Here is a 26,057-nt window from a genome sequence, read left to right as displayed (position 1 = left end):
GTCTAACAAATGTGGTGGGAAGAGGAAGGACCTCAGCCAAAACCCCATGGAGGTTGGTTGTTGAGGTTCCCCACTGTAGTGAAATGGGGTTGTTTTAACCCTTAGTAGAAGTGGGTGCAGTCCTACAGCCTGTGGGTTGTAAAGCTCAGGGACAGCCGAGGCAGCAGAGTTGAGAGGGAGGGTGTTTGCAGGGACCATCACTCTGGTCTGTCTTCACCACTCTGTGTCTCTGGATTAGGGGAGCCCAGAACAATCTATGTTGAAGGAGACAACCTGGAAACCACCCTGACTGTGCCCCACCTGAGTGAGAATGTCCCGTACAAGTTCAAAGTGCAAGCCAACACCACCCAAGGCTTCGGGCCAGAGAGAGAAGGCCTCATCACCATTGAATCTCAGGACAGAGGTACAGTACCCTTGTCTTTGTGGAAGTGCAAAGAGAAACCTCTCAGAGCAGGGAACACAACTCCTGCAGTCACTTTCCAGCTCTGGTGGTGACTCCATGCTCCATGAAAGACATGGAGACAGTTTTCCATGAGGGCAGTGCTGTGCCTGGTGAGCACTGTCCCAGTCCTGGTGCATTAAATGAGGGAGCACCTGCCAGTGTTTAACTTGTGGTGAAACTTCTGCCTGTTTGTACAAATACCTGGAGACATCTTCTTACTGCTCAGGCGTGAGACCTTCCCAGTCCTCCTAGTTCCTTCTGAACCTGGCTCTGATATCAGCAAGGGAAGATTCCTGAACTTGCTGGTGCTCACTGTGCAGGGTTGAGGAGTTGGAAGCGCTTTGTTATTTCTTGACTGACTCATCCCATTTCCTTCTCCCCAGGTGCTTTCTCCCAGTTTGGAGGACAGCAGTACATGCGAGAAGTTTACAAATTCCCCACTGAATACACCACCAAAACCAGCATCAGCCATTCCTCTCTGGATCCCCACTTCACAGGTAGGGGCTCATTGTTGCTTTGCAACCCTCAGAAAACAAAGGGTAATTCTGCTTGGCCAAAGGCCTGAGGCTGCTTTTACCTCAAGTGCCAAAGGCAGGGGAGGAGGGTCCATCAGGTGGAATTGAAGAGGGTCAGCTGTTTTCCTACACTGTGTCCCTGCTTTGCCCCAGGGAGAGTTGCAGTCATTTCCACACATGCTGCCCAGTCCTGGAGGGAATGCTGTATTTGAGAGTCCTCCAGCACTATCACTAGGGACCAAATCATAGCTCTTCCTGCTAGGTTCAAACTCTTCAGAGCAGATAAAAACAGAGCAGTGGGACAAACAGCTTTATTCACATCCATGTAGTTGTCCCATGTTATCCACTTGTGCTCATGGGTTCATGCTGCAACACGGAGAGTTTGGGAGTTGTTAGGAGATCCATCCTGATGTAGCAAAGCACTGGATCACTTGGTATGGAGAGGTTCCTAAATACCACTTCCTATGATGGAAAACAAACTGCCTGGAGTGGCGGGGCAGAGCAGAGCCTGTTCCCTGTGACCCCACACTTGGTGCCTTCCCCTTGCAGACGGGATGCTGGTGACCACCCAGCGTGTGGAGAACTCCAGCAGCACCCTCACCCAGGAGTTTGTGAGCCACACGGTGATGGCCAGCGGGACCCTCACCCAGCAGGTGGAGAGGCAGTTCTACGAGGCCTGAGCCAGGGCAGGCCGAGCACCAGCAGGACTTTCGGGATCAGGTGCCAGGATCTTATGGAACGACCCAAGGGTGCTTCATCCAGGTGGTGCCTGGGCAGCTCCTCCTGCAGGCACAGACCCTCTGTGGCACTCCAGCCTCTGGATTTGTCCTTTGGAGCCCAGCACACTCAGAGCTCTGGCACAGCTGGGTGTGTAAGCTCATCCTTCAGGGCAGAAATTGGGGTGTCTCCAAGGCTTCAGCCTCCCCAGGTAAATGGAATGGAATGATTTTATTGTCAGGTCACGGTTTTGAGAAGATCTCAGATGTCAAAACCATGATTAATAGAGGGTCACCATTTCCATTTTTGCTCCAGGCTCCCTGGCAAATCCCCTGTTCATTGGAGTTGTTTTGTTCAGTATGGGGGTTTTATGAGAGCTGCAAGGTAGGGTTTTGGGGTAACCTGTGCTTTCTTATTGCACCTATTTGTCTGTCCTTTGCTGCTGACATTTGGTACCACGATAGCAAAGAATAACCTTTCATTTGTGTTTTGTTACTTGATGGCCTCTGATGCTTTTTTTTTTTTTTTTGCATACAACATTGTACAGTTTTCATAATATATATATAAATATATATAAATGTATTTTATTATTTTATAAAAAAATGGAGGTGGATGAGATCTATGCTGAATGTGGAGGCAACACTGGGATTGTGGCTGCTAGGAAACATGAATAACTGGAAGAAATTAGTTAAGGGCTTGATCCAAAGGCCACTTGAACCCTGTGATGAGGCTGCTGGGCTCTGCCTTGGACCTTGTATCCTTCAACACCAGAGGCTCCAGTAGAAGGCTGCAAGGGCCCAGATCCACTCCCTGCAGAACATCTCCCAGCTGGAGCACTTGGACACAGAAGGGCTGTGAGCTTCCTGAAGGTGAGGGATGGGAACTGTGCTGGGATTCCTCACACAGCTGATGTGGAGAGAGTGAGATTTCGGGGCAGAGGATGTGGGGTATCTTTTTTAAAAGACGTTTTGCCCAGCAGCAACATCCATAAAGGGACTTGTGCTCCATCAGTAAACACAAAAGAAGAGCAGGCCTGGGAACAACAGGCACTCCCACCATCCTGAACGAGTCTGAGACTCCTTCAGCCCCAGCTTCAGCTCCCCTCACACAGGGCTGGGCTGAGCTGAGACCCTGCTGGGTTTCATGTCCCAGTGCTGGGCAGGATCCCTGGAAGCTCCCTGCCCTCTGCCAGGGAAAACAAGCAGATTCCCTGCAAGGTTTCCCTGGTGTGTTCCAGCTGCATGGGAGCAAGCAAGGAGCCTGCCTGGAGCAGCAGCTGCCATGCTCTGGGTTAGAGTCTCCAACCAAAGCAGCAGCTGCAGGGGCCCCTAGCAGCATCACCAGCCTGCTTCAATCTCACAATGAACTTTGGCTTTCTTTTTGTGTGTGGGTTTTTTTTTTTTTTTTAAATTTCTTTTTTTTTATTTCCTTTTTTCTTTTGGACTCTGAAACAAAGAGGTCACCACCAACAGTTCCCTCTCCTCTTCAGGCTTTTTATTTCACTGGGGGAAGGGCTGTACACCTTTCAGCCAAAGATGGATGTGGGTGGATCAAGTCCACAGGACTGCATGATGCAGATGGAGCTGGGTCAATTTTGAACTTGGCTCAAGGGATCCTTCACAAACCCTGAGGTTTTACTGTGCCTTCAAGAAGCACTTATTTCTCCTGAGCAAGTGCCAGTGGCATGAGGCTGCCTCCCTCCCTGCTCCCGTCTTGCCTGGGGTTGGGATTTTCTCTCCTCCTGCTCAAGGACTCCTTCCCTGGGCTTTGTGGTCCAGGGTCAAACACTGAGAACTGCCTAAACAGGGACTTTCCCAAGCATTTTAACCAAAGATGATCCTGTTCTCTAAGAGCAGACCATGGCCCATCAGCTGCTCTCCAGGGAATCAGGCCTTCCCCACTCACATGCACTAACCCAGGCCTGTCTTTTTAAATTTCACCTGGTTGTTGGAGCTGGTGCTGTTTCAGCCTTTCCAAGATGGATCCAGAGCAGGTCTTTGATCAGATGGCTTCCTCTTGCACTCAATAAATATTTTCTCTATATTCTGCCTCTTTATTGCTGTTGGGTTTTTTTAAAGTAAAATAAAAAATCCCTCCCCCACCCCTGCTATCCTCCACCTGCAGCAGATGCAGGGCAGGGGCCAGAGGCAGATTTCCAAGCAGGAACTTCTGCCACATGTCAGTGCCTGCTGCTCCTCCACTGCCATCCCCTCCTGTGACTGCAGCTCTGCTGGACTCCACAGTGCTGATAATGGCTCCTTACACCAGTGCAAACTGGAGTTAAACCAGTATCCTCTGAGGAACAGTCCCAAGTGATTTTGGCCCACACGGGCACAGAACAACCGTGCAAATGTTTTGCTTTTATTAGGCAAATGATTCAGCTGGACAAACTGATCCCCTTGGGAAAGCCTTGGGGAGGGAGGCAATGCCAGCCCAAGGTTCCCAGGGGCGGTGGCCACTCCTCTACAGGGGCACAGCCTTTGCCCCTCCCGAGGGCTTGGTGAGGTAGAAGGTGGCTGTGCCACTGTATTTCTCCTGAAAAACAAGAGGAGCAGTCGAGGCTGGGCTTCTGGGGCTGGGGCATGCCAGAGCTGGGGGGAAAGGCCCTGCTGGTCAGTTCCACACTCATTTTACCTCCACTCTTCACTGTACTGTAACTCCTGGTCATGTTTCCTCTCTCCCACCTCTGGCAGGGGCCAAAGGTCTCTCTTCATTTCAGACCCTCCTCTGCCCCTTCTTCCCCCCCTCCCCCAGCCATTTATAGGGTGCACTGTGATCTCATAGAGCAGCAAAATGATGCTCTGCCTTGTTCACAGGCCCAATGTCCTGACACGTCCATTCTGCTGGCATTTCCAGCTACCTGTGCATGCCAAGGTGCTGAGTTAGGGAACACTGGTGATGGCACTGAGATCTCTCCCAGGCTATAACTGCCAATGTTCAGCTCAGGAGTACCCAGCCTCAGCTCAGATCACTTTTCTGTGGATGGATTTGGCCTTCCTGAAGCTCCCCCAGCACCTTTTCACTCCCTTTCTCAATGCAATGAGGTCCTGTAGCAGGGCTCTGTGACTGGCTCAGTACTGAACTGCCTGCAAGAGCTCATTGGCATCAACAGACTCAGGGCTACCCCTGCACAGCCATGCATGGGCTCCACCAACCCCAAATGGCTCAGGAGCAACAGTTTAACAGTGTCCCTGTGCTGTGCCCCGAGTGTTCCCTTGGGATCTTTCAGTCAGTCTCCAGGGGCTTTTCTGCCAGTACCTGGATGTGCTGCTGGGCTCTGGCTGCAGCCTCAGCTTCCAGCAGTGTCACCGTGCAGCCTCCAAAGCCTCCCCCGGTCATCCTGCTGCCATAAACCCCATCGACTTCCAGGGCTGCTGCCACCAGCTCATCCAGCTCCGGGCAGCTCACTTCATAGTCATCCCTGGAGAGAGGAGAGCCGTGCTCTGCCCTGTCCTCCACCCTGGGCACAACCACTGCACCACTGACAGCTCCAGCTTGAGTCCTGGTGCAGCCACCGCCATGGCAGCGATGCTGGGTGCTGCACACCCTGGCCCAGCTCTGCTTAGAAGGGCTGTCAGCATCCTTGGTCATCCTCACCTGAGGGAGTTGTGGCTCTCCACCATCAGCCTCCCGAATGTTCTGTAGTCCCTGTGCTGCAGTGCCTGTGCTGCCCGTGCTGTCCGTGCTATCTCGCCAATGACATGCCTGGCCCGCTGGAACACTTCATCCCCCAGTTGGTTCCTGGCCTCTGCAGAGACAATTGTGTCCCTGCAGCAAAGCCTCACAGCCTGCAGGATGCTGCAGGGCTGCATCCTGCAACCATCCTGTGCCAAAGCTTCTCTGCCTGCAGCACACTCCCATCACAGGGTGTGCGCCCACCCCCGCCTGCCCAGGTCTCAGCCCACGGGGCACCAAGTTCTTGATGCCCCAAGGAGTGACCAGAGATGGGGGGCGGGGGGGGGGGGGGGGCTGTACCCACCTTCCAGCTCGGTCAGGGTGGCATCCCTAAGGCTGGCCTTGCCGAGAGCCGCTGCTGCCTCCTCGCACTGCCGCCGGCGCGTGGGGTACTCGCTGCCCGTCAGCGTGTGCCGCACGTTGGAGTTGGTGATGAGCACGGCCACGCTGGCATCGCTCAGCGGGACAAGCACGGTCTCCAGGGACCTGCAGGGAGAGCTCAGCCAAGTGCCCGCCCCCCTGACCGCCCCGGCTCTCAGAGACCTGAGCGAGGCCACGTGGCAGGCAGATCCTAAACTACAGAGGCAAAGTCCAGGTGGTTTGCAATTTCACTCAAGCATTTCATTCCCTCCAAATATTAGTTCCATAATAAACCCTAACGACCGCGGGAAAGACAGCCCAGGCAAGTAGCAGAAAGGTTGCAGGAGGAGGAATCAAGACCAGGAAGAATTAAAGTGCAGGCTGCCCCGCCCCCATGACGAGGTTTTGGGCTGGGTTCAAGGGCTAACCTCTCCCTACACTCCTGCCCCTTAGTTCATGGCCACAGGGCCAGCTCATCCCCAGCTGCTCAAGGAGCTGGGCCCAGCACAGCGAGCTCAGCGCTCGGCCCTGACCTGCAGTCGATGAGCAGCGCGTGGCCCTCCTGGCCCATCACGGATATGAACTGGTCCATGATCCCGCAGGGCATCCCAGCAAACGTGTGCTCCGCTTTCTGGCACACCAGTGCCTTGGCTACCAAATCCCCATCGTCTGTGCCACAGCAGAGACACACAGGTTAGCAGCTCCTGCAACTTAGTCCCTTGTCTGGGAGCAGGGGAAGCAAACATGGAGGTAAAGGGTTGTTTTCCCACAGAATGGGGTTTTGCAGCTGCAGGTGCTTGCTCCTGCACCACTGCATGGCATCTATGCCAGCCTGGGCCCCCCGATCCAGCTGGATGTGATAATTGACACTGGTGTTTCAGGTATCTTGATTTTTGGGGCCATTAAGGCAGGGAGAGGATGCTCCCAAGAGAGCTTCCTTTCATCCCCCTGGACAGCCCCAGGAGTGGTCCATGGATTTTAGAGGTCTGGGCAGGTCAGGCTGGATGAGCCAGAAGAGCCACACAGGCAGGGCAGTGCCAGCTGGGGAGTTGTTACCCGCTCACAGCAGTATTTTGCCAAGGGCTGTGGGATCGAGTTAAGGGCATCCCTGCCATCCCAGCTCCCACCTGGAAACAGATGCCAGGGCCCAGGATGGGCTGCTGCCTTACCGGGGCAGAGCTGCTGCAGGAAGGTGTATGTAGCGACCTCCAGAGCAGCCGAGCTGGAGAGGCCCCCACCCAGGGGGATGTCACTGGCCATGACAGCGCTGAAGCCTGGCACGGGACCACCTGCAGGAAGAGAAGAAGGGAGGAGGGGGGCCATGAGCCCCTGCAGGACGGTGTGTGCCCCACAGCTCACAGGGAATGGCACAAGGAGCCCCTGCGCAACATTCCAGAACACAGGGTGACCCACAGCAGAGTGTGACCCTGGAGACCCCCAAGCATAGGAACCTTTGGAGCTGAGATTGAGTTTGCTGGAGCCTGATCCTGGCAGAGCTGCAGGACTACACAGACATTAGAAGAGCCCCTGGAGCACTCCCAAAGCTGGATCTGAACACCAGTTCCCTGCAAGGGGGGCTCTGACCCATCCCTCAGCCCAGGCCTTACCCCGGTAGTGCTGGATGACGCCCTTGACATAGTTGGCCCAGCGAGGCAGCCCCGGGCTCAGGGAGCTGCTGGCACAGGGAGCCAGGAACTGCACCCTGTGGGGCTCGTCCGCCTCTGCCGAGGTGGTGACGATGGAGATGGTCCCGTCCTGCGTGGGGGATCCCACCAGCACCGTCCCCAGCTGCAGGGCCTGGGGGTGGGGAAGGTGGGCTCAGACCCTGCAGCATCCCTTGGAGCATCCCCACGGGTGGCAGGTGACAGCTGTGGCTGCTTCAGCCCACAGCTGGAGCATCCAAGTGTTCTCTTTACTACCCCAGAGCCCCCAGTGCACACTCTGGCTTGGCACAGAATTAAATTTCCTGCCTATTTACTGACCCACAGTCTTCCCACCAAATGTCGTGCCTGACCCCCCAGCTGGGTGCCGGGTGCTGCTTGTTGGGCTCCGGGGGAGTGGTAAGCACGTCAAGAATGGGAGAGGCCTCGAGAAGTTTCCTTGCCTGCCAGGGAAATTCAGCTGACCTGCTCCCACGCTCCGTGGCCTCACAGTCATTAGCTGTAGGTTTGATTTAGGACTGAGTGGGGACTTCACCACTGAGCCAAAGCGGCTCGGAAGGAGCAGGAAGCTCCTTCCTGCTGTTCTGAACCATTTCTGCCACCAAAACATCGCTCTCTGGAAACGGGAGCGTTGTTTGACGGGGCTGCAGAAAAAAGGCTTCAGCCTCTCGGGGAGGCGGTTGGGAAGAGAATCACATCCCCGTGAAGCGAGTGAGGAGTTGGTCTGCAGGGGGGGCTGCAGCAGCTCCGGCTCCTGGGCAGGGGATCCTGCAGGATCCCTCAGGGTCCTGGGTGGGGTATCCTGGAGGGGACATCCCGGGACGGGGATGGGAAGGCAGTGGCCGATGGCCCCCGGCGGCTGCCAGGAGGACCCGGAAGGGTGACACGGCGAGAGCCCGGGGCCGGGCGGCAGAGCACGGCCCTTACCATGGGCAGCACGAAGCCGCCGTTGTAGTCGGTGTGCTCTCCGATGAGGTTGACCCGGCCGGGGGCCCACGCCGCCAGCACCGCCGCATTCCCGAAAGCTGCTTCGTGCGCCCGGAGAGCGGCGGCCAGCAGCGGGGACGAAGCGGGATCCAGCGGCTCCGCCATGGCCGAGCTGCACCGCCCCTGATGGGTCCCGCACCGCCCCTGAGCACCCCGAACCGCCCCGAGCGCCCCGCACCGCCCCCAGGAGTCCCGCACCACCCCCAGGAGTCCCGCACCGCCCCGAGCGCTCCGCACCGCCTCTTCTCACGGTCCTCGGAATCGCTGTTCTTGGGCATCCCTAAGGACAGGCCGAGCGCTCGCCCACACACCCCCCGTGTGTACCTGCGGCGAGGCCGGCACCGAAGATTTATAACACATATATCCATATGCCAAAGGCTGTCCTAATACACGTAGAGATAAATACGTGTTTGTTCTGCACATGTGTCTCATATATGCGGGTTCTGCCTCTGCAATGTATGGAATTTATATATCTGTACAGATCAATAGGTATATGTGTCATTGTGTTACACCTATGTACAGCAGCGTCTGTGCTTTCCGTTTAAGTACGCGTGCACCTGTGTGTGTGTGTGAGGTTCCCCCCGCCCGTGGGGCCGAGCTGCTCCGCTCCGCTCCTGGGGCGGGGCCGGTTCCCGGTTCCCGGTTCCCGGTTCCTGGTTCCCATCCAGCTGCCGCCGCGGGATCACCTGGCCCTGGGGGACGACGAGCCCATGGCCAGGAAGGAGCCGCTGCTCAGCGCCCTTAAAGGTGAGGGTGGGCCCCCCGGCACCTGTGCGAGCTTCCCCTGGCAGCACTTGGCCGCGCACCGGTACCGGTCGGACCGGACCGACGGCGGGGCCGCGCTGGGGCTCCCCGGGCCAGCCCCGCCGCCCGACCTTAGTTTTGAGGAAGTTTACCCGAGTTCCTGCCCAGCGCAGCGGCGGCAGCCGGGGTGGGTCGGGCCGTGCCGGGGTGTCGGATCTCCCCGCGGGGCCGTGCAGAGCTGTCCCCCCGGTACCCCTCCCCTTTCCCCGGCTGGGCACCCACGGGTGCCGCCGCTCTCTCTCCTCCCCGCAGGAGGGGTGCTGCGGCTGCGGGAGGGCGGGGGCCCCTGCACGGACAGCTCGCCGCACCTCGTGTCCCTCTGCCAGCTGCTGGAGAGCATCCTGCGCAAGGGGCTCCGACGTGAGTGACCCTTCGTGCCCGGGCAGGCGGTGACAGCGTCCCCGGGCCCGCGGCGAGGGGTCTCGCACTCCCTTTCTCCCGCAGAACCGACTTGGGGCTTCCGCAGACGGGATTACTGGCACTGGCTGGAGCAGCTTCCCGCGGAGACCAGCGGCCGGTGAGCGTCCCCGAGCTAAACTGGGGTGAAAATCTGAGCTGTGGTGGCGTCTGTGGCGACATGCTCATCCCAAAGACCCCAGGTGCAGGGAGGACGGTCCGGTGTGCTGCCAAAGCTGCTCTCCTCTCCCCAAACAGGCCGACCCCTCTGTCCATCAGCATCCGGAGAGCCGGGGGCTGTGAGAGGACGCGGACGGCGCAGGGCCGCGGGCGGCACTTTCTGCGCTTGGCCCTGCAAGGGAAGGTGCTGGCGCTGGCCGTGAGGCAGCTGGCACAGACCCCCCGACTCCTGGAGGTGCGCTCGTGGGGGGAGCTGCCACCCACAGGCGGCGGGCTGAGAAACAGAGGCGTAACCTGGGCTCTTTCACTGGGTTTCAGTTTTATGATCCAGGGAGCTCCATCCTCGGCAGTGAAGATCTCCGGGGTAAGATGGTGGCTCTCTCGAGGCAGGATGCAGCCTGTGTTATGGCACTGCACGGCTGCAGGGGAGGGGGAAGAGTCCACTGTGCTTTTTCTAATCCAAACTTAGCACTGGAATCTAAATACATTGCTGCAGTGATGGAAAAAAAAAACCCAAATGTGTAAATATTTAAACATTATTTGAATCCATCTAAGGTTGGCTTTAGTGGCATGGGATAGGGAAATTTCTTCTGAAGTATCTTCCATGTTATTCATTTGTACCAAGGATTCTGGCTTAAGCAGACCCTGTCTGGCTTTGAGGGGAGGTCATGTCGGATCGGCCTGAGCTGAGGGGTGGCACAGGGTTTAAATGGCTACATTGCCTTGACAGGCTGCAGCACTCCATCCATCCGCAGCCAGGCTCCTGGGGGGGGGGGGGGGCAGGCCAGGGTGGAAGCCCTTAATCTTTTGATAATGATAAATAACCCCATGTTAAACCTGTACATCAATGGTTTATAAATCACCCGTGCTGCTGGTGCATGAGCAGATTGCAGACCTGGCAGTGCAATTGCAAGGCTTGTGTAGGAGAGCCTGGGCAGCTTTGCTGTGCTTCTAAGGGGAGAAAGAGTCAGTAGTATTTGCTGCATTTGTCTGAATTTTGGGGAAAAAAGGGACCAAGCTGCACTTCTGCCGGTGGCAGGAGCCTGGGATGAGCCTCCAACAGCAGCTTGGGTGCATGGTGCTGGGATGCTCTCAAGGCCTTGCTCCCAGGCCTCATTAGTTACACTGCAAATGGCTTTATTCTGTCCTCTGCTGTGCCCCTGTGAGGCTGTGGCTGCCAGGAACCCAGCGGTGACACTGCCTCTCCATCCCATCCCTCTGCAGAGCCCTTCCTCTCGCTGCTGCTGGTGCTGACAGAGATAGATTTCTCCCTGGACCCGCAGGTGCAGTGGTGAATCAGTGGGGTGGTGAGCAGCACAGGGCTGCCAACGTGGGGCCCTGGCCCCTTCTTTGCCAGGACCAATGGCGCTGACACTCCTTTGTTTGCAGAATTGCAGCTTCTTGGACGAGAGCTGGCTGCTGCCGGTAAGAGCCCGTCGCTCCCGGGAGCCGTCCTTCTGCCACCTGGCCCTCCTTGAAAAGTCCAATGAGGAAGATAAGGAAGGGTTTGGTGGAGAGGGATTGCCACGCACCCCAGGGTGAATTGGCTCAGGTTCACTGGGCCGAGCAGAGCTGCCTCTGCTATCGAGGTTGGGTCCTGCTGGGTACCTGCACCGTCACCAGGAGCAGATCCCAGCATTCCCGGGAGTAAAACCAAGCTAGAGAAGTACCCAGGCCTAAATTGCTGATATAAGTGAAGTTTTCCCATGCTCCCTTCTCTGATTTCTTGCCAAAAAAATCCCCATTTCCCTGGGCTGACACAGATTACGCATCAGTTGGTTTCGCTCTTGGTTTGCTCAGTGAAACATCAGTGTGTTATTGAGAACAGCAGGGACACCTTCATGTCTTTTAACGATGAAGAGCATCCCTCCACCACCTTTTAAACCCAAAAGAATTCCCCAAAAGCTCGAGGCAGCTTTGGGACTGGTCAAGGCACGCACTGAGCTGTGGTGCTGCTGCTGAACCTGGGATCCCCCTGGCTTTGGGGCATTTCTGACAGCCAGTGCCCCCGGCCGAGCTGGCTGCGTCTCAGGGCCCCGGCTAATGCGATGTGACAGTAAGTGCTGCTGCAAACAGCAGCGCCTTTGGGGAGGGGCAGCTGCGTCCCCCGGCTGCGTGGGGACATGTGGGGCGAGGCAGGAGGGCTCTTCAATGAGTCAAGGGTTTGCTGTTGCTTTGCCATCCCCTCCCTAGAGCAGCTTTTTCCCTTCAGGGTCTGGGCACAGCCAAACCCTGAGAGAGGACAGAGAAAGGAGCAGCCACTGATGGTCCCAGCTCAGCCTGGGACACTGGGACTTGCCTCACCCTGGGCTTCCAAAGCCCTGGGTTGGCATCAGTGCCAGAAATTATCCAGGGCATGGAGTCCCTTGGATGTCCCATGGTCATTGCCAAGGCCACTGTCACCATCCACTCTCTTTCAGGTGTGCAGTACTTACGAGACAGTCCCGTGCCGAGCACTGGGGATGGTGCTCAGGTAGGAATTCTTGATCATCCTCTCCACTCTCCAGAGGGATCTGGTCATCACAGCACCGAAAGTGCCCCAAAAAGGGAAACAAATATCCTGCTGAGAGCATTAGGGCTGTCTTGGGTGCTTTTCTCCCCAGCCTTGCCAGTATCTGCTGTCCATGAGGTGGCTTTTCCCTGCATTCAGTGTGTGGGTGAAGTGTCATGGATGGTACAAAAGAGGAGACAGGTGGGGTCTCTGGGGCTGAGTTGAGGCTTGGCTGCACCCCCAGGTATGTGGATGGCCGAGTCTTTGTCACCAAGGTAGTCCCTGAGAGCCAGGCAGAGGTGGACGAGGTGGTGCTGGCCGGTGACATCCTCGATGAGATCAACGGCTGCTCACTGAGATCCGCCTCCCCCGGGCAGGTGGGTGGGGACAGAGGGCTGGGCTGTCCCCCTCTTCTGCCCCCTGCTCCCCTCTGCTTATTCCTCCTTCTAGGCTGGGGCTGTGCTGCAAAAGCTGAAGGGACAGCCACTCACCTTCCGCCTGCTCCGGTGGCAGTGGCACGATGGGACGGTCTTTGAGCCGCTCCTGCCCTACCTGAAGGCCCTGAAGGAGAAGGAGCCCCACTTCCAGCTCCAGCACAGCCCCCAGCACAGGGGCAAGGGGAAGCCCTGGCAGCTGCAGGGGGGCAGGTGGGTCTGTGCCATGGGCTGCCCCCAGGCTGGGCTGAGCATCCTAGCACTGGGACGCCCTGTGCCCACACTATCCCTGATCTCTGCTCAAGGCTGTGGGGCCAAGGCTGCCTCCCTGGCCTGGAAGTGGGGAGGGGGCTGGGAGCATCTTCCTTTGCAAAGAGGTGTGGGGTCTTTCCTCTCATGCTCCCGAGCCCTTTGCTCCCCAGGCTGCTCTACAACCTGCGGTTCCTGGGCCAGACCAGCGTTGGGACGGTGAGGCTGTGGGGCAGAGACCAGCCATGAATCATCTCTTCTGGAGTTCTTTTCATCTGTCCAAGGGTTATTCCCTCCTTCTCATTCCATTTCAGTATGGTGGCAAAGAGGTGCTGGAGGGGGCCATCCCTGCCATGCTGGAGAGGAGCTTGGCAGCGCGGGTGAGCAACAGGGCTGGGGACATCCTGGGAAGGGCTCTGTCAGAGAATGCAGGGAAACATCTCTGCCATAGAGATTTTTTCCTGCCAGCTCCAGGTTCACTTGGCTTGGCTGAATATTTGCCACCCCATCATCCCTGTGGGTTTTTTTCAGGTCAGAAGCATCTCGGCAGCCAGGATAGGAAAGGCATTAAGGAAAAAATGCAACCACATGCAGGAAAGCACTTGGAAAACTTTGGGAAGGCTAAGCCTGATTCCGGGGGTGCTTTAGGGTTCAGGTCACTGTTGTTTGAGCCTCTGGGGGTTGCTTGTGAAAAGATTGAAGTGTGGAAGCACTGGGTGGTGGGAAAAAAGGGCAGCAGAGAGAAAACTTGAAAAAGCTGAGGCTGACTGTGCTTCATCACTTCTGCACTTGGATAATCTCTGGTGAGTGTCTGATTAAAAACAGAGCTCAGGGCTGTGCTGATCGGGGCTTCTTCCTCCTCATCACCCCTGCAGGAGGTTTTATTTGATGTGAAGGAGACAGAAGTCCTTGTGCAGGAGAAGGCTTCTTCCAAGGTGAGTGAGTGACATCCAAGGTCTGGGAATCTGGTGGCATGGAGAGCCCAGCTGGAGGGGTCCTGGGGACAATATAAACCAGGATCGGGGCAGACAGGACCTGACCACAGCCCCAAACACCGGCCCCTTCCTGTCCCCTGCACAGCTCCTGTGCCGCCATCCCTACCCCTCCATCTCCTGCGTGGGACGCTGCACGTGGAGCCCCAGGATCTTTGCCTTCTGTGTGGTGTGAGCGCTGCCTGTGGGCCCTGGCAGGGGGACAGAGGGAAGTGGATCTGGGAAAATGAGCAAGTGAGGTCCAGAGCAGCCGCAAGGGCCCTGGTGCAGTGGGAGGCAGGGCTGGGCTCAGAGCTGTGCTGGATAATGGATGTGTTTCCATTTTTAGCTCTTCCCCCGAGAGCCCTGATGGGAGCACATTTGACTGCCTGGTGTTTGCATCCAGTTCTGAGCAAGAATGCGAGGAAATCGTCGGGAGAATCGGTAAGGGAAGGGTTTACGGCTTCAGCTACCATCAGTCACACCGTGGAATACCAGGAATTCTGTTCCGGTCCACCACAGGCAGGATCTGACTTAATTCCTTTTGTTGAGGTTACTAAGATGAAGAGATATTTTGATATTTTTCTGGTGTGGGTTTTTTTTTTAAGGACCACTAGACAATTATTTTATTTTAAGAAACAGCTTCTAGGTATAGCCAGATGCTTCATTGTTTCCAGCAAGGACTTGGAGGAAATACCATTTTCAAGGGATGTTATTTTAAACATACTTTTCTTGCAGGAGCTGAGGCTGCTACTGCAGCACCAAATCAAGCATTCACAAACAAATCCTATGACTTGGAATCTTTCATTTTCACTTGGCCTAAATGCAGGCTTTGTGGCTCTTCCTGAATTACATGGGCTACTGAGGATCCTCAGATTTGCCACGGGGACATTCCTGGCAGGCAGGGTCCCTGGAGAGAACTGCCCCGGTGATTGACCTGAGATCACCGAGCCTCACCTAGTTTGAGCTGGTGCTTAACTTTGTGTCTAAGTTGTGAACCTAATCACTTTGTATCAAAGGAATATCTTCCCCTACAGCTTTAGCAAGGAGAATAAGAAAATACTTGTTTCAAAACCTACCATTTCAAAACAGGATTCTGGCAGGATACTGCTGTGAGCCAGGGGCTGGGTTTGCTCCGAGTGCGCTTGGGGCGGTGTAGGACAGGGAGGTGAGGAAGAGGAGGCTGTGTAAGAAGGTGGGTGAGGAGTGCCTGTTCCTCCAGCTGAAGGATTTAAGCGCACGGAGTGGTTTGTCTAAGGGAGAAACGCACAATGAGGCACCACGGTCCCAGCAGCAGCTGAGGGATGCAGGCCCTGCCTCCCAGAGCGCGTTGGGATGGATTTCATGCTCTTCCTCACCATCACGGTGGGATCTCATGGACAGCCAGCACCAATTTATTCAAGTCTGGTCAGAACTGCTGCTACTCTTCCCCCAGAACACCTCGCACTTCCATTGGAATAAACCAAGCCAGGCTGGCTCAACCACTTCCCTGTGCTGCTTTCCGCGACAACTCCAGCCTTACTCGTAGAGCCTGTTCTGGCAGGGCTCAGCAGCCTTACCCTCCAAGCTCAGTGTTAATTACCGTGGTTCAGGTGCAGTCTGAGCACTTTCCTCCATCACAGCCCAGCAGCTGAGGAACACAGGCCTGCCTTAGCCCAGCCCAAAGCGAAGGTTTGAATCCAGACTCCATCCACAAGTGTGGATGGGAAATGAGAATCCCATGGAGCACCCACCCATGTGCTCAGCAGCCCATCTGCTCCCAGGGTGTACCATCAGCTGCTCCCCTTGCACACCATCCCCCCATGCAGATCCAGGACTGGCACAGCCCAAGCCCATGGGAACGCTCTTCGCCCCTGCTTGGGAACAGCCAGACCAGTCACAATTCCAAAATAAACTTCCCCTGCATGCACTGGAAAGGAAGAAAGAACTTAGAGCTAAGCTTGTGCACTGCTTAGAGAAAAATCCCCCAAAAACCCACTGCAGCCTCAGCCAGTCATCCTGGACCCTACACAGCTGTAGGGCTCTGCTCTCACAGGCCACAGCTAGGACTCAAGCTGCACAAGATCTCCAAAATACTCCAGAAGTTCTCAGTTCTTCTGCCAGCAGAGGTTAAGATGACACAGCAGCAGCCCAGGCTTACAGGAATCTGTAGAGGCAGAAGCTTCTTCAAGCCCATTGAAACCAAATGACAAAGACTCCTCACATGTGAATGTAAAACATTTAATTTAAAAATGTTGACACTACAATATATAAAATAGCTATTATAAATGCACATAGTGTATTCTATAGCTGCCAGGTTTACGTTTTTAGGAAACTGTAAGTTACACTGTGGTTAAGACTTGTAGTTTCACCCTCTGAAGGAAGTCCACATTTGATCACAGTGATGCATGGTCAGACTAACAGCCCCAATTGTTAAACACTTGGATCAAGTCATAACCAGTTTTATTGCAAAAGGACCCTGTACACATTTATATCAATTCTAGTACCTTACAAGTTTATCTACCCAACAAGTCATTAACATACAGAAACATGCATGAGAAGCAAGAAAGAACACCCATCCCTTCTGCATATTAGCAACTTGTCACTCCTGAGCCTGAGGCTCAACATCACTGAGGTTTATGTGAACAGTCACTTTTAGCATTCATCCTGAGTGAAAGATGGAATGACTTAAGTACAAATGCAACATATTATAAACAATTTCTTACAAAAAAAGTCACAAATTAAAACCAAAGTATTTTACAGAATTAACTACAAAACACCATAAAAACAGCCTTCACTTAAGCCCTCTCTCCCCGTATCCTGCGAGCCAACTGGATATCTTTGGGCATGATGGTGACTCTCTTGGCATGGATGGCACACAGGTTTGTGTCTTCAAACAGACCCACCAGATATGCCTCGCTGGCCTCCTGTTTCAAGAGCACAAGAAATGTTGTTAAAAACCCTCAGCGCAGCTTCCCCCGCACCGCAGCCCAGCCGGCCCTCAGCAGTACCTGCAGAGCACCGATAGCCGCACTCTGGAACCTCAAGTCTGTTTTGAAATCTTGGGCGATTTCCCTGACCAGCCGCTGGAAGGGCAGCTTGCGGATCAGCAGCTCCGTGGATTTCTGATAACGACGGATCTCACGGAGCGCGACAGTTCCCGGCCTGGATGGAAGAGGGAGGAGGGGGCGGTGAGGCGGGGCAGCGGCTGCGGCAGCCGGGGCCGAGCCGAGGGCCTTACCTGTAGCGGTGAGGCTTCTTAACGCCGCCGGTAGAGGGGGCGCTTTTCCGGGCCGCCTTCGTGGCCAGCTGCTTGCGCGGCGCCTTCCCCCCAGTGGACTTGCGGGCGGTCTGCTTTGTACGGGCCATTTTTCCTCACTTACCTACAGAGACACACACGCGTGACATCGGGGCCCGGCTCTCCCCGTGAACCCCAGGCCCGACGACACAGCGGGCAATCCCCTCACGTTCCAAATGCCCCCCTCCTCCGCCGCGGGCAGGCGGCCAGCGGCCTCCCCCGGGACGGGGAGGAGGAGGAGTAACGGTTACCCCGCCGCCCCCGCCTCGGGGCCCAGCCGCTCCCCTCCCCGGGGAAAGCGGACTGAGTCACGCCGCCTCCTCCTTCCTCCCGGGCCGCTTCAGGGTGGGGGGGGCGGGGGGAGGTGCAATGGTGGGGGGATGGGAACCGGCCGTGACTCAGGGCACGTAGGCAAGGCCCGGCCTGTCCGCCGCGCTCCCGGAGGACTCAAGGCCGCGAACGGCCGCGCAGCACCACCGCCCGCTTCGAGACGCGTCCGCTGTCCAGTACTTACCGGTAGGAAGAGAAGGAAGCGCCGGTGCCGGTAGCGCTGCGCGCCGAACCTCTACGCTGTGCTGCTGCTCGAGCCGCTCCTCAGCCGCCGCGCCGCTCACTGCGCCCTCCCCGCCGCGGGGACACGCACTTTATAGTGGGGGCGCGCGCGCGGCGCGGTGACGTCACAATGCCTGTAAGCAACGCGCCGCGCTATTGGCCGGGACGACCGCCGGCGCCGTCGCGTCACCACACACAAAGGCCGTGCTCCGGTTCCCCGGCGCTGATTGGGCGCACGGCCGGGCGCTGATTGGTTGTTAAAGTAGGCGTCCGATTGGGTGTTGAGGGAGGAGAAGGATCCAATCGCTGGCGGGCGGGCGCTCTGCGCGCTGATTGGACGAAACGGGGCAGAGTTTGGATCCTACCCTTTGTTGCGAAGCTCCACAATGGGAAGTCAATAGGAGCGGGGCGAACGGCGGCGGCGCCGTGGGATCCCCCGGGCACCCCGGCCCGGCCCCGGCCGCCCCTGCCGCAGAGTGCCGGCCCCGGCCGGCGGAGCAGAGGCGCCCGGCGGGGGCTGCGAGCGGCGAGGGCCGGGCCGCGGGGTCCCCCCGCCTCCGCCCCCTCTCCCCCGGGAGCCGCCGGTGTGCGGCCGCTCGACACCCGCGCTCGGGGGTGGCCGTGGGGGCCAGCGGAGGCCCCCGCAAGGGGAGGGGGTCTGGCAGCGCCTCCGGCCCTTCTTGCCTGGGTTTATCATTCCAGATGCCAAGGAAGGGTTGTCACAGGACTTGGACTCACAGTGGGCAGTAGGGCTGGGATGTGTCTGCCCCAGGTCAGAGCCTGACCTTTGGCCCTGGGAAGGGAGCATTCAGCAGCTGGGGCCATTCCCCAAATCACACTGATCTGTGGGTCACCTTCACCCCCAAAACGAATCACAAAGTTTAATTGCAAGTATAAATCCAGAATCCATGCTCCCTATTGGTGCCATTTTAGCATTTATCTTCCTAAGATAAATAACAAGTCAATGAAAGAACTTCTCTTTTGGGGAAAACTGCTGCCTTAAGTTATACCTTGATTTATATCACTATTTTACTGTATTTGCACTGACTGTGGAGGCAGGTCCCTGCCCCCACGGGAATGCTCCCAGGATCAAGAAGAACAGGTCCCAAATGCCCTGGAGTTGTAGCACGTAGGATATGCAGGGAACACAAACAGACACTCCTAAAGGCGTCCCTGTGGTTCCCAAAGCGGAGCGTGGCTGGGGTCACCCACTCTCTGCATGAGGCTCTGCATCCTCGGCCTCTGGGCTCAGCGCTGGCCTGGTTGGAAGAAGCAGGATGGAGCTTGGCACGTTGGGAATGTGTTGGGACCTTGTCCTGCTCCTCCGTCCGGACTGCCACTCAAGCAAATGTGGCACCGTGGTGTGACAGGGCCGTCACGTGTGCCCAGGCTCTTGCTGCCCGAGGGACGTCATCTCCCCTGCCTCTGGTCCTCATTTTCATGTTCATTTTCTCTCTTCTAAAGGAAAATGTTAATTATTTATCAGAGGCAAAAAGCTGTGTATCCACGTAATGGCTTGGGAGGTGTAGGTAAACACTCTCTGCGTTATTTTGGAAGGTGGAAAGGGAAGAATGCTCCTTTTATCTGAGTTATTCCGGCTTAGGGAAAACAAAATTTCTGGTGGTAACAGAGTTTAATACATTTAATTTGTTACTTTTGAGAGCTCACTGCACTGTCACTAGTGCCAGGAGGCCGGGTGAAACTTTGTTACCAGGAGTTCAGAGTCTCCTTAATTATAACTCTCTCCACTTTTCATAGCAATGGCTACTTGGACTTCCCATTTTGGAGATACTTAAGAATTTTTTGCTCTACAAAACCCTGGAGAAAAGCCAGGTGTCCCCTGGGCTGGAACAGGGTGAGGGACAGGTGTACACGCAGAAGCTGAGGAGGGCAAACCAGCACACGTCAGCAAAGGTGGGAATAATGCACCCTGGGCACCTCAGCTGGAGTGTCCCCAGTGTTTCCCCATCGCTTGGCAGGGCGTGTGCCGAGGTGTGAAACAACTGGAAAACAGCGTCAGCACCAGGGTGTGAACACCAGCCACGAGGGACTGCAGCCCGTGGCACCCAACTCCCTTTGGACAAATTGCAGGTCGGTGGTGTTTTCAGTGAGATTCCTGAGTGGCTTTTCCAGCAGGTTCATGGCTGACAGTGGCTCCGGTTGGGTGTACAGGTGTGTGTGGAGATACCCACTGAAACTCCTGCTCATGCATTGACTGAGGAAAAGCCCTGCTTGACCAGGAACTGCATCATTCCAGCGCTCTAGCTTTCCATGGAGGGTGGTTAGATGAATAAGAAGGTATTGATATCCTGTGACTTATTCCTGCAAATGCCTGGGAATAAGCTACTAAATCACCTCAGGACAAGCCTGCCTGCAGTAGATACTAAATCAGTATAAATAGGAATTTAAAAAGTTATTTGCCTCCCCAAGACAGCTGCAGAGACCAGGCCTAAAGTTTATTATTAACGTTGCTCACCCCGTGTGGGCTGGCAGAGGTAAAAAAGGTGTTTGCCCGATAAATGCTGTGTGCCCTTTCCCACACCACTGGAGCTCCCAGCGCCAGGAGCGGTTCTGTGCAGAGCCCAAGAGATCAAAGTCCTATTAAAAGAAACTCCTATCATTTCCTCCCCCGGGAGAGAAGTTCATTGGCAGAGGAAGCGCTCCACATGGGAATTCGGCCGATTCCTTGGACACGGCTGCTTTTGGCGGGGGGGGGGGCGGTTCTCCCAGGGGAGGACGGGGAGCCCGTGCTCCGATGTCCCAGCAGCCAGGTGCCATTGGTGTCACCTGCTCCGAGGTAGGTTCTTCATGCGCTCGCTGGGCCTTCCTCCCCCTCCTCTTCCCCCTCGGGCCGCAGTGCTGTTCCCGGGCACTTCCTGCACGGCGTTGTCCCGTGGGTGGGGAGGGCCGTGGAGCGATGAGCGATGCCAGCACTAAAATAACCCTCTGGCCGCGCTCCCGCGTCCACGCGCAGCCCCTGAGGCAGAGGAAGAGGGGGAGGAAGGAAGTGAGGCCGCCTGACACAAATAACTCCCGGCCCCTCACCAGCTCCCCCGGACCGGCCTCCCCCGCTCGCGTCCCGGCCGGCCTGATGGGGCTGGGCCGAGCGGGCTGTGCCGCCCTCGGGGCCGGTGTCCCGTCAGGGCTCGGTGTTCCCCCAGGGGCTCGCTGCCGCCCTCAGGGGCTCGGTGTCCCCCATGGCCCCCGTGTCCCCCCAGGGGTCGGTGCCGTCCCCGCGCTCGGGGCGCCCCCGGCCCCGATCCCGCCCCACCACCGGGGGGCGCCCCGGCGCGCCGCCCCCACCACTCCACGCACTACACCTCCCGCCGCACCCCGCGCGACAGGAAGCGAGGACGCCGCGTCGCCGCGGGGCGCCTCTGGGAGTTGTAGTCCCGCCGGCCGGAAGCCACCGCCCGCCGCGTCCCGGGCCGGCGGGCGGCGCGCGCGCGGCGGGACTACAAGTCCCACCCCGCCCCGCGCGCTACCGGGGCGGCAATGGCGGCGGCGGCGCCTGCGCGCGGCGCCCTCCGTGCGGACCGCGCAGAGTGAATAATAAAGGTCTCCTCGGCGGCGGCGGCGGCGGAAGGCGGGAGGCATGTCCAAGGGCCCGGTGGCGGGCGGCCCTGCCGCGGCCGGGCCGGCGAGCGCCGCCAGCGCGTTGCAGGCGCAGCCCGAGAAGCCGCAGCACTACACGTACGTAGAGCCGGGAGCTTCCCCGCCGCCGCCCGCGCGCCAACACGCGCCTGACGTCAGCGTGCGGCGCGCGCGGGGGCGCGCGGGGGGACGCGCGGGCACCGGCTGGAACCGGCCTCGGCCGGCGCGGGCCGGGGGCGGCGGGGGGAGAGGGAGGGGCGGGGGATGAGCGACCCCCCCCCGCCAAAGCCCCGTGATGCACCGGGGCCGCCGCGCCTCCCCCGGGGGCGAGGGGACCCCCGGACCCCCGGGTGACACCCCGGCCCCTCACCCGCCGCTCCCTCCCTCTCGGCTGACACCCCCGCCTGGGGTGGGGGTCGATCCCCCGGGATGTGAGGGCAGCCCCGGGCGACACCCCCGATTCGTTCCGCGGCGGGTGAGGGGACCCGCGAGTGACAGCCCTGGTCCCTCCCCGTGGTGTTGGTGGAGCGCCGGGCCCTCTGCTGACACCCCGGCCCGAGGCTGGGCATCTGTCCCACGGGCTGTGAGGGGACCCCTGCGTCCCCAGCTCTGACCCCTGCCCAGGGTGGGGATCCGTTCCTCCGCGTGTCACCTCGTGGTGCTTTGAGGGGTTGAGGTTTTGGTGAGCTGTCACCCAGGGCTGTCACTCCTGTCCTCCATCCCGTGAGCAGTCCCGGGCATTCCTTGGCACCTGTGGAGAGAGGTGTGAGGTGACCGGAGGTCCCCAGGGTCACAGCCTAGGTGGTTGGTGATGGAGCCGGTCTGTCTCCAGGGAAGACTTTGGGAATGACACAGGTGTGTGGAATATCCCCCTTGGAAGGCTTACATTGAAATCTGGATGAGCGTTTGCCCCGTTCCTGCTTTTCCTGACCCTGCGTGGGTGCGATCTGGCTGTGCGGGGCACACCGTTGGTGTGTGTCACCTCCATCCCTGGAGACACTCCCTTGGGGGACACTTGTTGCTGGAATGTGTCTTTCCTAACCAAAAAATACCGCTTTACTCATTGTCCCAAGGAAACACAACCTGTTAGAGCTGTGTGAAGTTGGCCTGTGATCAGTTGTTGGAGTTGGAGGTTGTGGGGATGATATTCCCATCCTCATTCCCATCCCCTTGTGGAATAGGGGTAACGGATCGGGAGCGAGCATTATCTTTGTGAGGTGGGCTGGCGATGGTTGGGTATGGCTGGAAATAGGCCATGTGTTCCCTGTCCTTAAAGGAGAAAAGTTTGGAACTGTTCTTTGTGAACAAAATACATATGCTAAGCCGTTTGCCGTTATCATTTTAGGGTGTTGTCCTACAAATACCCTACAAATACTCATATCTCTGGCTTGTGTCGATGCCCCCACCCAAAGTGAGACGTGTGCTCTGTGTGCTTTTAATTTACCATTTTCATAAGGTTGGTGGTGGACTTCCCTGTGTCCACACTGGGATACCTGGAATAAAAAGAGCTTTGAGGAATCCATAGGCGTGGGTCCATACAACCTGTGTGTCTGCTGCTGGGATCACAGGCTACCTGCCACCCCTTTCCTTCAGGCTGTTTAGAATACTATGGCAGAGTGAGGGCTTCCAGGTTTTATTGTCATCATGAAGATCCTGTCATGGTCTTTAGGGAACTTGTGTAGTTTCTGGTGTGGTCTACAAGTTTGACAGTTTTATGGGGGAAATGGGCGTGGAAGAGTCTGGGAATGTTGCTGTAGAGAAAAAGAGGGAACAGGAGCTGCCTGTAGAGGTGGAGTGACACTAGTGATGGAGAAAGAATCGGTCAAAAGTGAGAAGGAAAACAAGGAGATGAGGTTGAGAAAGTGAGGACAATGGATAGAGGAAGGTGAAGGTGATAACTTGACTAAGCATGACTGTGAAAATAAGGATGTCAAGTATTAGGAAAAGTAGAGGAAGAAATACTTCAAGAAACGGGGGAGATTGGGAAAGAGGGCGGAAATGGGACAGTGTGGAACAAAGCTGGTGGTGCAATTAGCTTCCTTCCAGAGGGCAAAACTTGTGTTTTGAAGATGGATGCTATAAATACTTCAGTGAAAACAGTTGCAGAGGAGCTGAATAACCATAAGTGAAAGACAGGTTTGGGGGCTGCTGAGTGCTGACAGTGGGATGTGAGCCATCCTTTGGAAGTCTAGGATGTGTACGCTGGGTCACATCAGACTGTAAACCTCCTCCTGATAACATATGGGAACTTATTTGGTGGTGGCTCATGTGAACAAATTGTATGTTGTCAAAATGTAAATATTTTCTGCCTTTTTTTTTTTTTCCCCTTAAATACAGTTTGTTTCCATAAAATGACGTGAAGGTTACAAGTTGTAAACTCAAGTAAGCTTAATTATCTGCATACTTTGCTGTTCCCTGGGGACAGGCAATCTGGTGCTGGGGATCTCTCAGAAAGTTTTGGTTGTATTTGTAAGGAAATGTTCCAATTTCTGTATTAGCATGAATTTCTAAATTCTTGGTGTTACTTGCATGAGATTTTTTAGGTACTTTGGACCTCTATTTTTCTGTCAGGAAGCCTTTATGTTTACTTTAGATGTGTAGCAAAAGAAAACGTGGGAAAGACAGAGCTGGTGATGTTCTCTCACACCTTTGTCACTGTTAGTTAGCAGAAGAGGCTGAACTTCCATGATTTGTGTCCTTTGGTAGCAGTTGTGGTGTGCAGCTGGATATTCCTGGAGACAAGTCGCTGGTAGATGCCAAAGTTTGCTGTTTAATTATGGATGGCGTGCTCCTTGTCTGGGGATCTGGTATTCCACTTGTACAACCCGAGTGAGTAACAAAATACTCGGTGGCTGCTGTTGTGTTCTCCACGGGTTGCTGGATTAGATGTTCCTGCATGTGGCTGCTTTCTGTGATCCTGCAGCTCCCGTAGCAGGATGAGACCAGCGTATTCCTGGGGACAAAGCGGGGAGACAGCCTCGTTCCTGGGGTTCCTGGAGGCTGGGATCAGCTTGGGGTGATGTGCTCTGCAGGGCTGGATGGGAAGCAGATTTCATTTGGATAGGCTCTGTCAAACCTCAGCTGAGGATTGGTTTTGCAGTGTTTCTCGGCTCTGTCTAGCATGTTATTTCTGCAGGTACCTCTGTCTTTAATGTGTATCTACTCATGTGGGTAGAGCTTGATTTGGAAGAAACTGAAAGCAAGTTCTCAGTCACTGGAGCTGTAGGTACAGAGTGCTCTGGGGTAGTTTTGTTTTGGTGTGGTCCCTCTGTTTGGCTGCTGGCAGTGTGGTTGGTTTCAGTCAGGCTTGATGCCTTAATTGTGAATTGTAAAGATTGTTTCCACTGCTTGGGTGTTTATTGATCTGGCAGAATTTAGATAAGTGAAAGTGGAGCAGCCCTTTGTTCACTGTGCATTCACCTGAAAGTCAGACAATTTAATAACACTGAAGGAAGGCAAACATTCAGGTGGAGATAAATTAACCCATTTAATAAAACAGAGTCCCTTCAGTCCGGAGCATTCAGAGCACACACTCGCACTAGCAGCGTTGAAAATACTCTGATTTAGGTGATAAACTCTTTGGGACACAGATTTCTTGTGCATAACCCAAGTCATTGCTACTCAAGACATTTCTCTTGAGTGTGCCCATCTTAAATATGAGCAGCACCCTTGGAAGTGACCTTCAGGATTCCGTGTCCTGACCGGCTGTACCCTGACTTGAGATCTGGGTGAGATGCCTGGGAGCACATCCTGTCCTCTTTTGCAGTGCATCAAGATAAGTTTTGTGATTATGCCTTTGCAGCATAAAAGGCAAAAAACTTGTCTTTCCTTTTGCACAAGGAGAGGAACTGTGGGAAATTCCTGAAGGATTAATACCCTCTAAGTCATGCTGGAGCTGCATCCACATGGCTGGCTGGGCTGTGGTGTAGTGACTGCTGGCTTGTGCTCATCCAGGCTTTGTCTTGCAACCATTCTGGTGCCATTTAGGAATTGAAAGACGAGAAGACTCAAATGAAGGACATTGTAAATGGGGATGAAAATGGAGCTGGTGAAATACTTCAGCTATAATTGAAATCAGAGACATTCTTGTGTCTGCATCGTGCCTCCTCTGGTGGTTTCTCGGCCTTAAATAGGAATTCAGATTAGGACAGCAATGGAAATGTGGGTGAAGAAGAAGTAAAAATACCAAGACCATAGGTGTGCTTATTTAAAGCTTTATCTCAAAATTGTACCGGTGAATTCTTACTCAAAACCGACAGCACTCAAAAACGCACCTCGGAGCATCCGTAGTAGCTGAGAATAATCCTTATCTCCTTATCAGTGGACAGTGTCTTACCACTGGCAGAGCAAACAGGACATATCTGATCTCAAAGGTGCAGACTGAGTGTCTGTGGGAAGAAAACCAAAAACCAGATATGTAGCTAACAATTTTTCAGAGTTGCTGTTTGCTCTTCCAGGTCCCATAACACTTGCCTGCACAGTGTGTTAAATTATACATTTGATCTGCTTGAGTTGGGTGGTCTTCACACCGTACTGCATGAGTTGAGGCTTTGGAAATTGTTTTTAGAAACCTTTTGTGTTCTTTTTAAACCATCAGGACTCTTAAAATAACAAACTGCTGCCCTAATTCTGCTTTGGTTTTACTGGTGGTAACTCTTAGATCAATAAGCTGACATGGACTTATACAAGTTATAGAAACTAGCCCTGTTGTTTAAACAAAAACAAAAACAACAACAAAAAAAAGCCACCTCA

At 55.6% G+C, this 26,057-nt stretch overlaps 5 protein-coding genes across 18 annotated transcripts in view; 3 read left to right on the top strand and 2 right to left on the bottom strand.

Moving 5' to 3' along the window:
• The window catches only part of ITGB4 (integrin subunit beta 4), a 30,923-nt gene extending 27,206 nt beyond the window's left edge, over window positions 1-3,717 (top strand). For all 10 annotated transcript variants that reach the window (XM_053960560.1, XM_053960557.1, XM_053960554.1 and 7 more), the window contains 3 exons: window positions 239-403; window positions 826-939; window positions 1,507-3,717. In XM_053960560.1, the coding sequence (XP_053816535.1) occupies window positions 239-403; window positions 826-939; window positions 1,507-1,637 (410 nt within the window). In that variant the 3' untranslated portion in view covers window positions 1,638-3,717. The remainder of the gene's footprint in view (window positions 1-238; window positions 404-825; window positions 940-1,506) is intronic.
• GALK1 (galactokinase 1) lies at window positions 3,718-8,499 on the bottom strand. Of its 2 annotated transcripts, XM_053960576.1 has the most exons (8): window positions 8,298-8,479; window positions 7,317-7,506; window positions 6,879-6,998; window positions 6,243-6,378; window positions 5,654-5,835; window positions 5,272-5,422; window positions 4,933-5,095; window positions 4,015-4,209 (listed from the first exon to the last, which is right to left on the bottom strand). In XM_053960576.1, exons 1-8 carry the CDS (start codon window positions 8,460-8,462, stop codon window positions 4,138-4,140), a joined length of 1,179 nt encoding a protein of 392 aa, XP_053816551.1. In that variant the 5' UTR covers window positions 8,463-8,479; the 3' UTR covers window positions 4,015-4,137. The 2 variants fall into 2 exon arrangements, with proteins under 2 accessions (XP_053816552.1, XP_053816551.1); XM_053960577.1 differs by lacking the exon at window positions 4,933-5,095 and having other exon boundaries at window positions 3,718-4,209; window positions 8,298-8,499.
• Window positions 8,500-10,032: 1,533 nt separating this feature from the next.
• Window positions 10,033-14,967, top strand: LOC128797738 (uncharacterized). The gene is made up of 10 exons (XM_053960578.1): window positions 10,033-10,101; window positions 10,962-12,210; window positions 12,473-12,605; window positions 12,679-12,875; window positions 13,085-13,130; window positions 13,226-13,291; window positions 13,787-13,846; window positions 13,992-14,074; window positions 14,232-14,326; window positions 14,621-14,967. Exons 2-10 carry the CDS (start codon window positions 11,861-11,863, stop codon window positions 14,728-14,730), a joined length of 1,140 nt encoding a protein of 379 aa, XP_053816553.1. The 5' UTR covers window positions 10,033-10,101; window positions 10,962-11,860; the 3' UTR covers window positions 14,731-14,967.
• Window positions 14,968-16,086: 1,119 nt separating this feature from the next.
• Window positions 16,087-17,785, bottom strand: LOC128797740 (histone H3.3A). The gene is made up of 4 exons (XM_053960583.1): window positions 17,674-17,785; window positions 17,103-17,244; window positions 16,873-17,026; window positions 16,087-16,788 (listed from the first exon to the last, which is right to left on the bottom strand). The coding sequence occupies exons 2-4, from the start codon at window positions 17,228-17,230 to the stop codon at window positions 16,660-16,662; spliced, it is 411 nt and encodes a 136-aa protein (XP_053816558.1). The 5' UTR covers window positions 17,231-17,244; window positions 17,674-17,785; the 3' UTR covers window positions 16,087-16,659.
• Window positions 17,786-21,217: 3,432 nt separating this feature from the next.
• UNK (unk zinc finger) overlaps window positions 21,218-26,057 on the top strand; it is a 45,657-nt gene continuing 40,817 nt past the window's right edge. For 2 of the 4 annotated variants that reach the window (XM_053960575.1, XM_053960574.1), the window contains exon 1: window positions 21,218-21,404. In XM_053960575.1, the coding sequence (XP_053816550.1) occupies window positions 21,307-21,404 (98 nt within the window). In that variant the 5' untranslated portion in view covers window positions 21,218-21,306. The remainder of the gene's footprint in view (window positions 21,405-26,057) is intronic. The other 2 variants (XM_053960572.1, XM_053960573.1) reach the window with 2 other exon arrangements.

This window comes from Vidua chalybeata, chromosome 19, assembly GCF_026979565.1.
Source record: "Vidua chalybeata isolate OUT-0048 chromosome 19, bVidCha1 merged haplotype, whole genome shotgun sequence".
NCBI lineage: Eukaryota > Metazoa > Chordata > Aves > Passeriformes > Viduidae > Vidua > Vidua chalybeata.
The sequence above is the reverse complement of the archived record's forward strand: the minus strand, read 5'-3'. Positions and strand labels throughout refer to the sequence as shown.

Excerpts from the sequence above, each read along its gene's own strand:
- LOC128797738 (XM_053960578.1), top strand. The coding sequence starts at position 11,861 with ATGTGGGGCGAGGCAGGAGGGCTCTTCAATGAGTCAAGGGTTTGCTGT. Across the intron at positions 12,211-12,472 it reads GCACTGGGGATGGTGCTCAG|GTATGTGGATGGCCGAGTCT; the intron begins GTAGGAATTCTT and ends CTGCACCCCCAG. Across the intron at positions 12,606-12,678 it reads GATCCGCCTCCCCCGGGCAG|GCTGGGGCTGTGCTGCAAAA; the intron begins GTGGGTGGGGAC and ends TCCTCCTTCTAG.
- LOC128797740 (XM_053960583.1), bottom strand. The coding sequence starts at position 17,230 with ATGGCCCGTACAAAGCAGACCGCCCGCAAGTCCACTGGGGGGAAGGCG. Across the intron at positions 17,027-17,102 it reads AAGAAGCCTCACCGCTACAG|GCCGGGAACTGTCGCGCTCC; the intron begins GTAAGGCCCTCG and ends TCTTCCATCCAG. Across the intron at positions 16,789-16,872 it reads CGGCTATCGGTGCTCTGCAG|GAGGCCAGCGAGGCATATCT; the intron begins GTACTGCTGAGG and ends CTCTTGAAACAG.
- GALK1 (XM_053960577.1), bottom strand. The coding sequence starts at position 8,462 with ATGGCGGAGCCGCTGGATCCCGCTTCGTCCCCGCTGCTGGCCGCCGCT. Across the intron at positions 6,999-7,316 it reads CGTCATCCAGCACTACCGGG|GTGGTCCCGTGCCAGGCTTC; the intron begins GTAAGGCCTGGG and ends CTCTTCCTGCAG. Across the intron at positions 4,210-5,271 it reads GAGAGCCACAACTCCCTCAG|GAGAAATACAGTGGCACAGC; the intron begins GTGAGGATGACC and ends CTTGTTTTTCAG.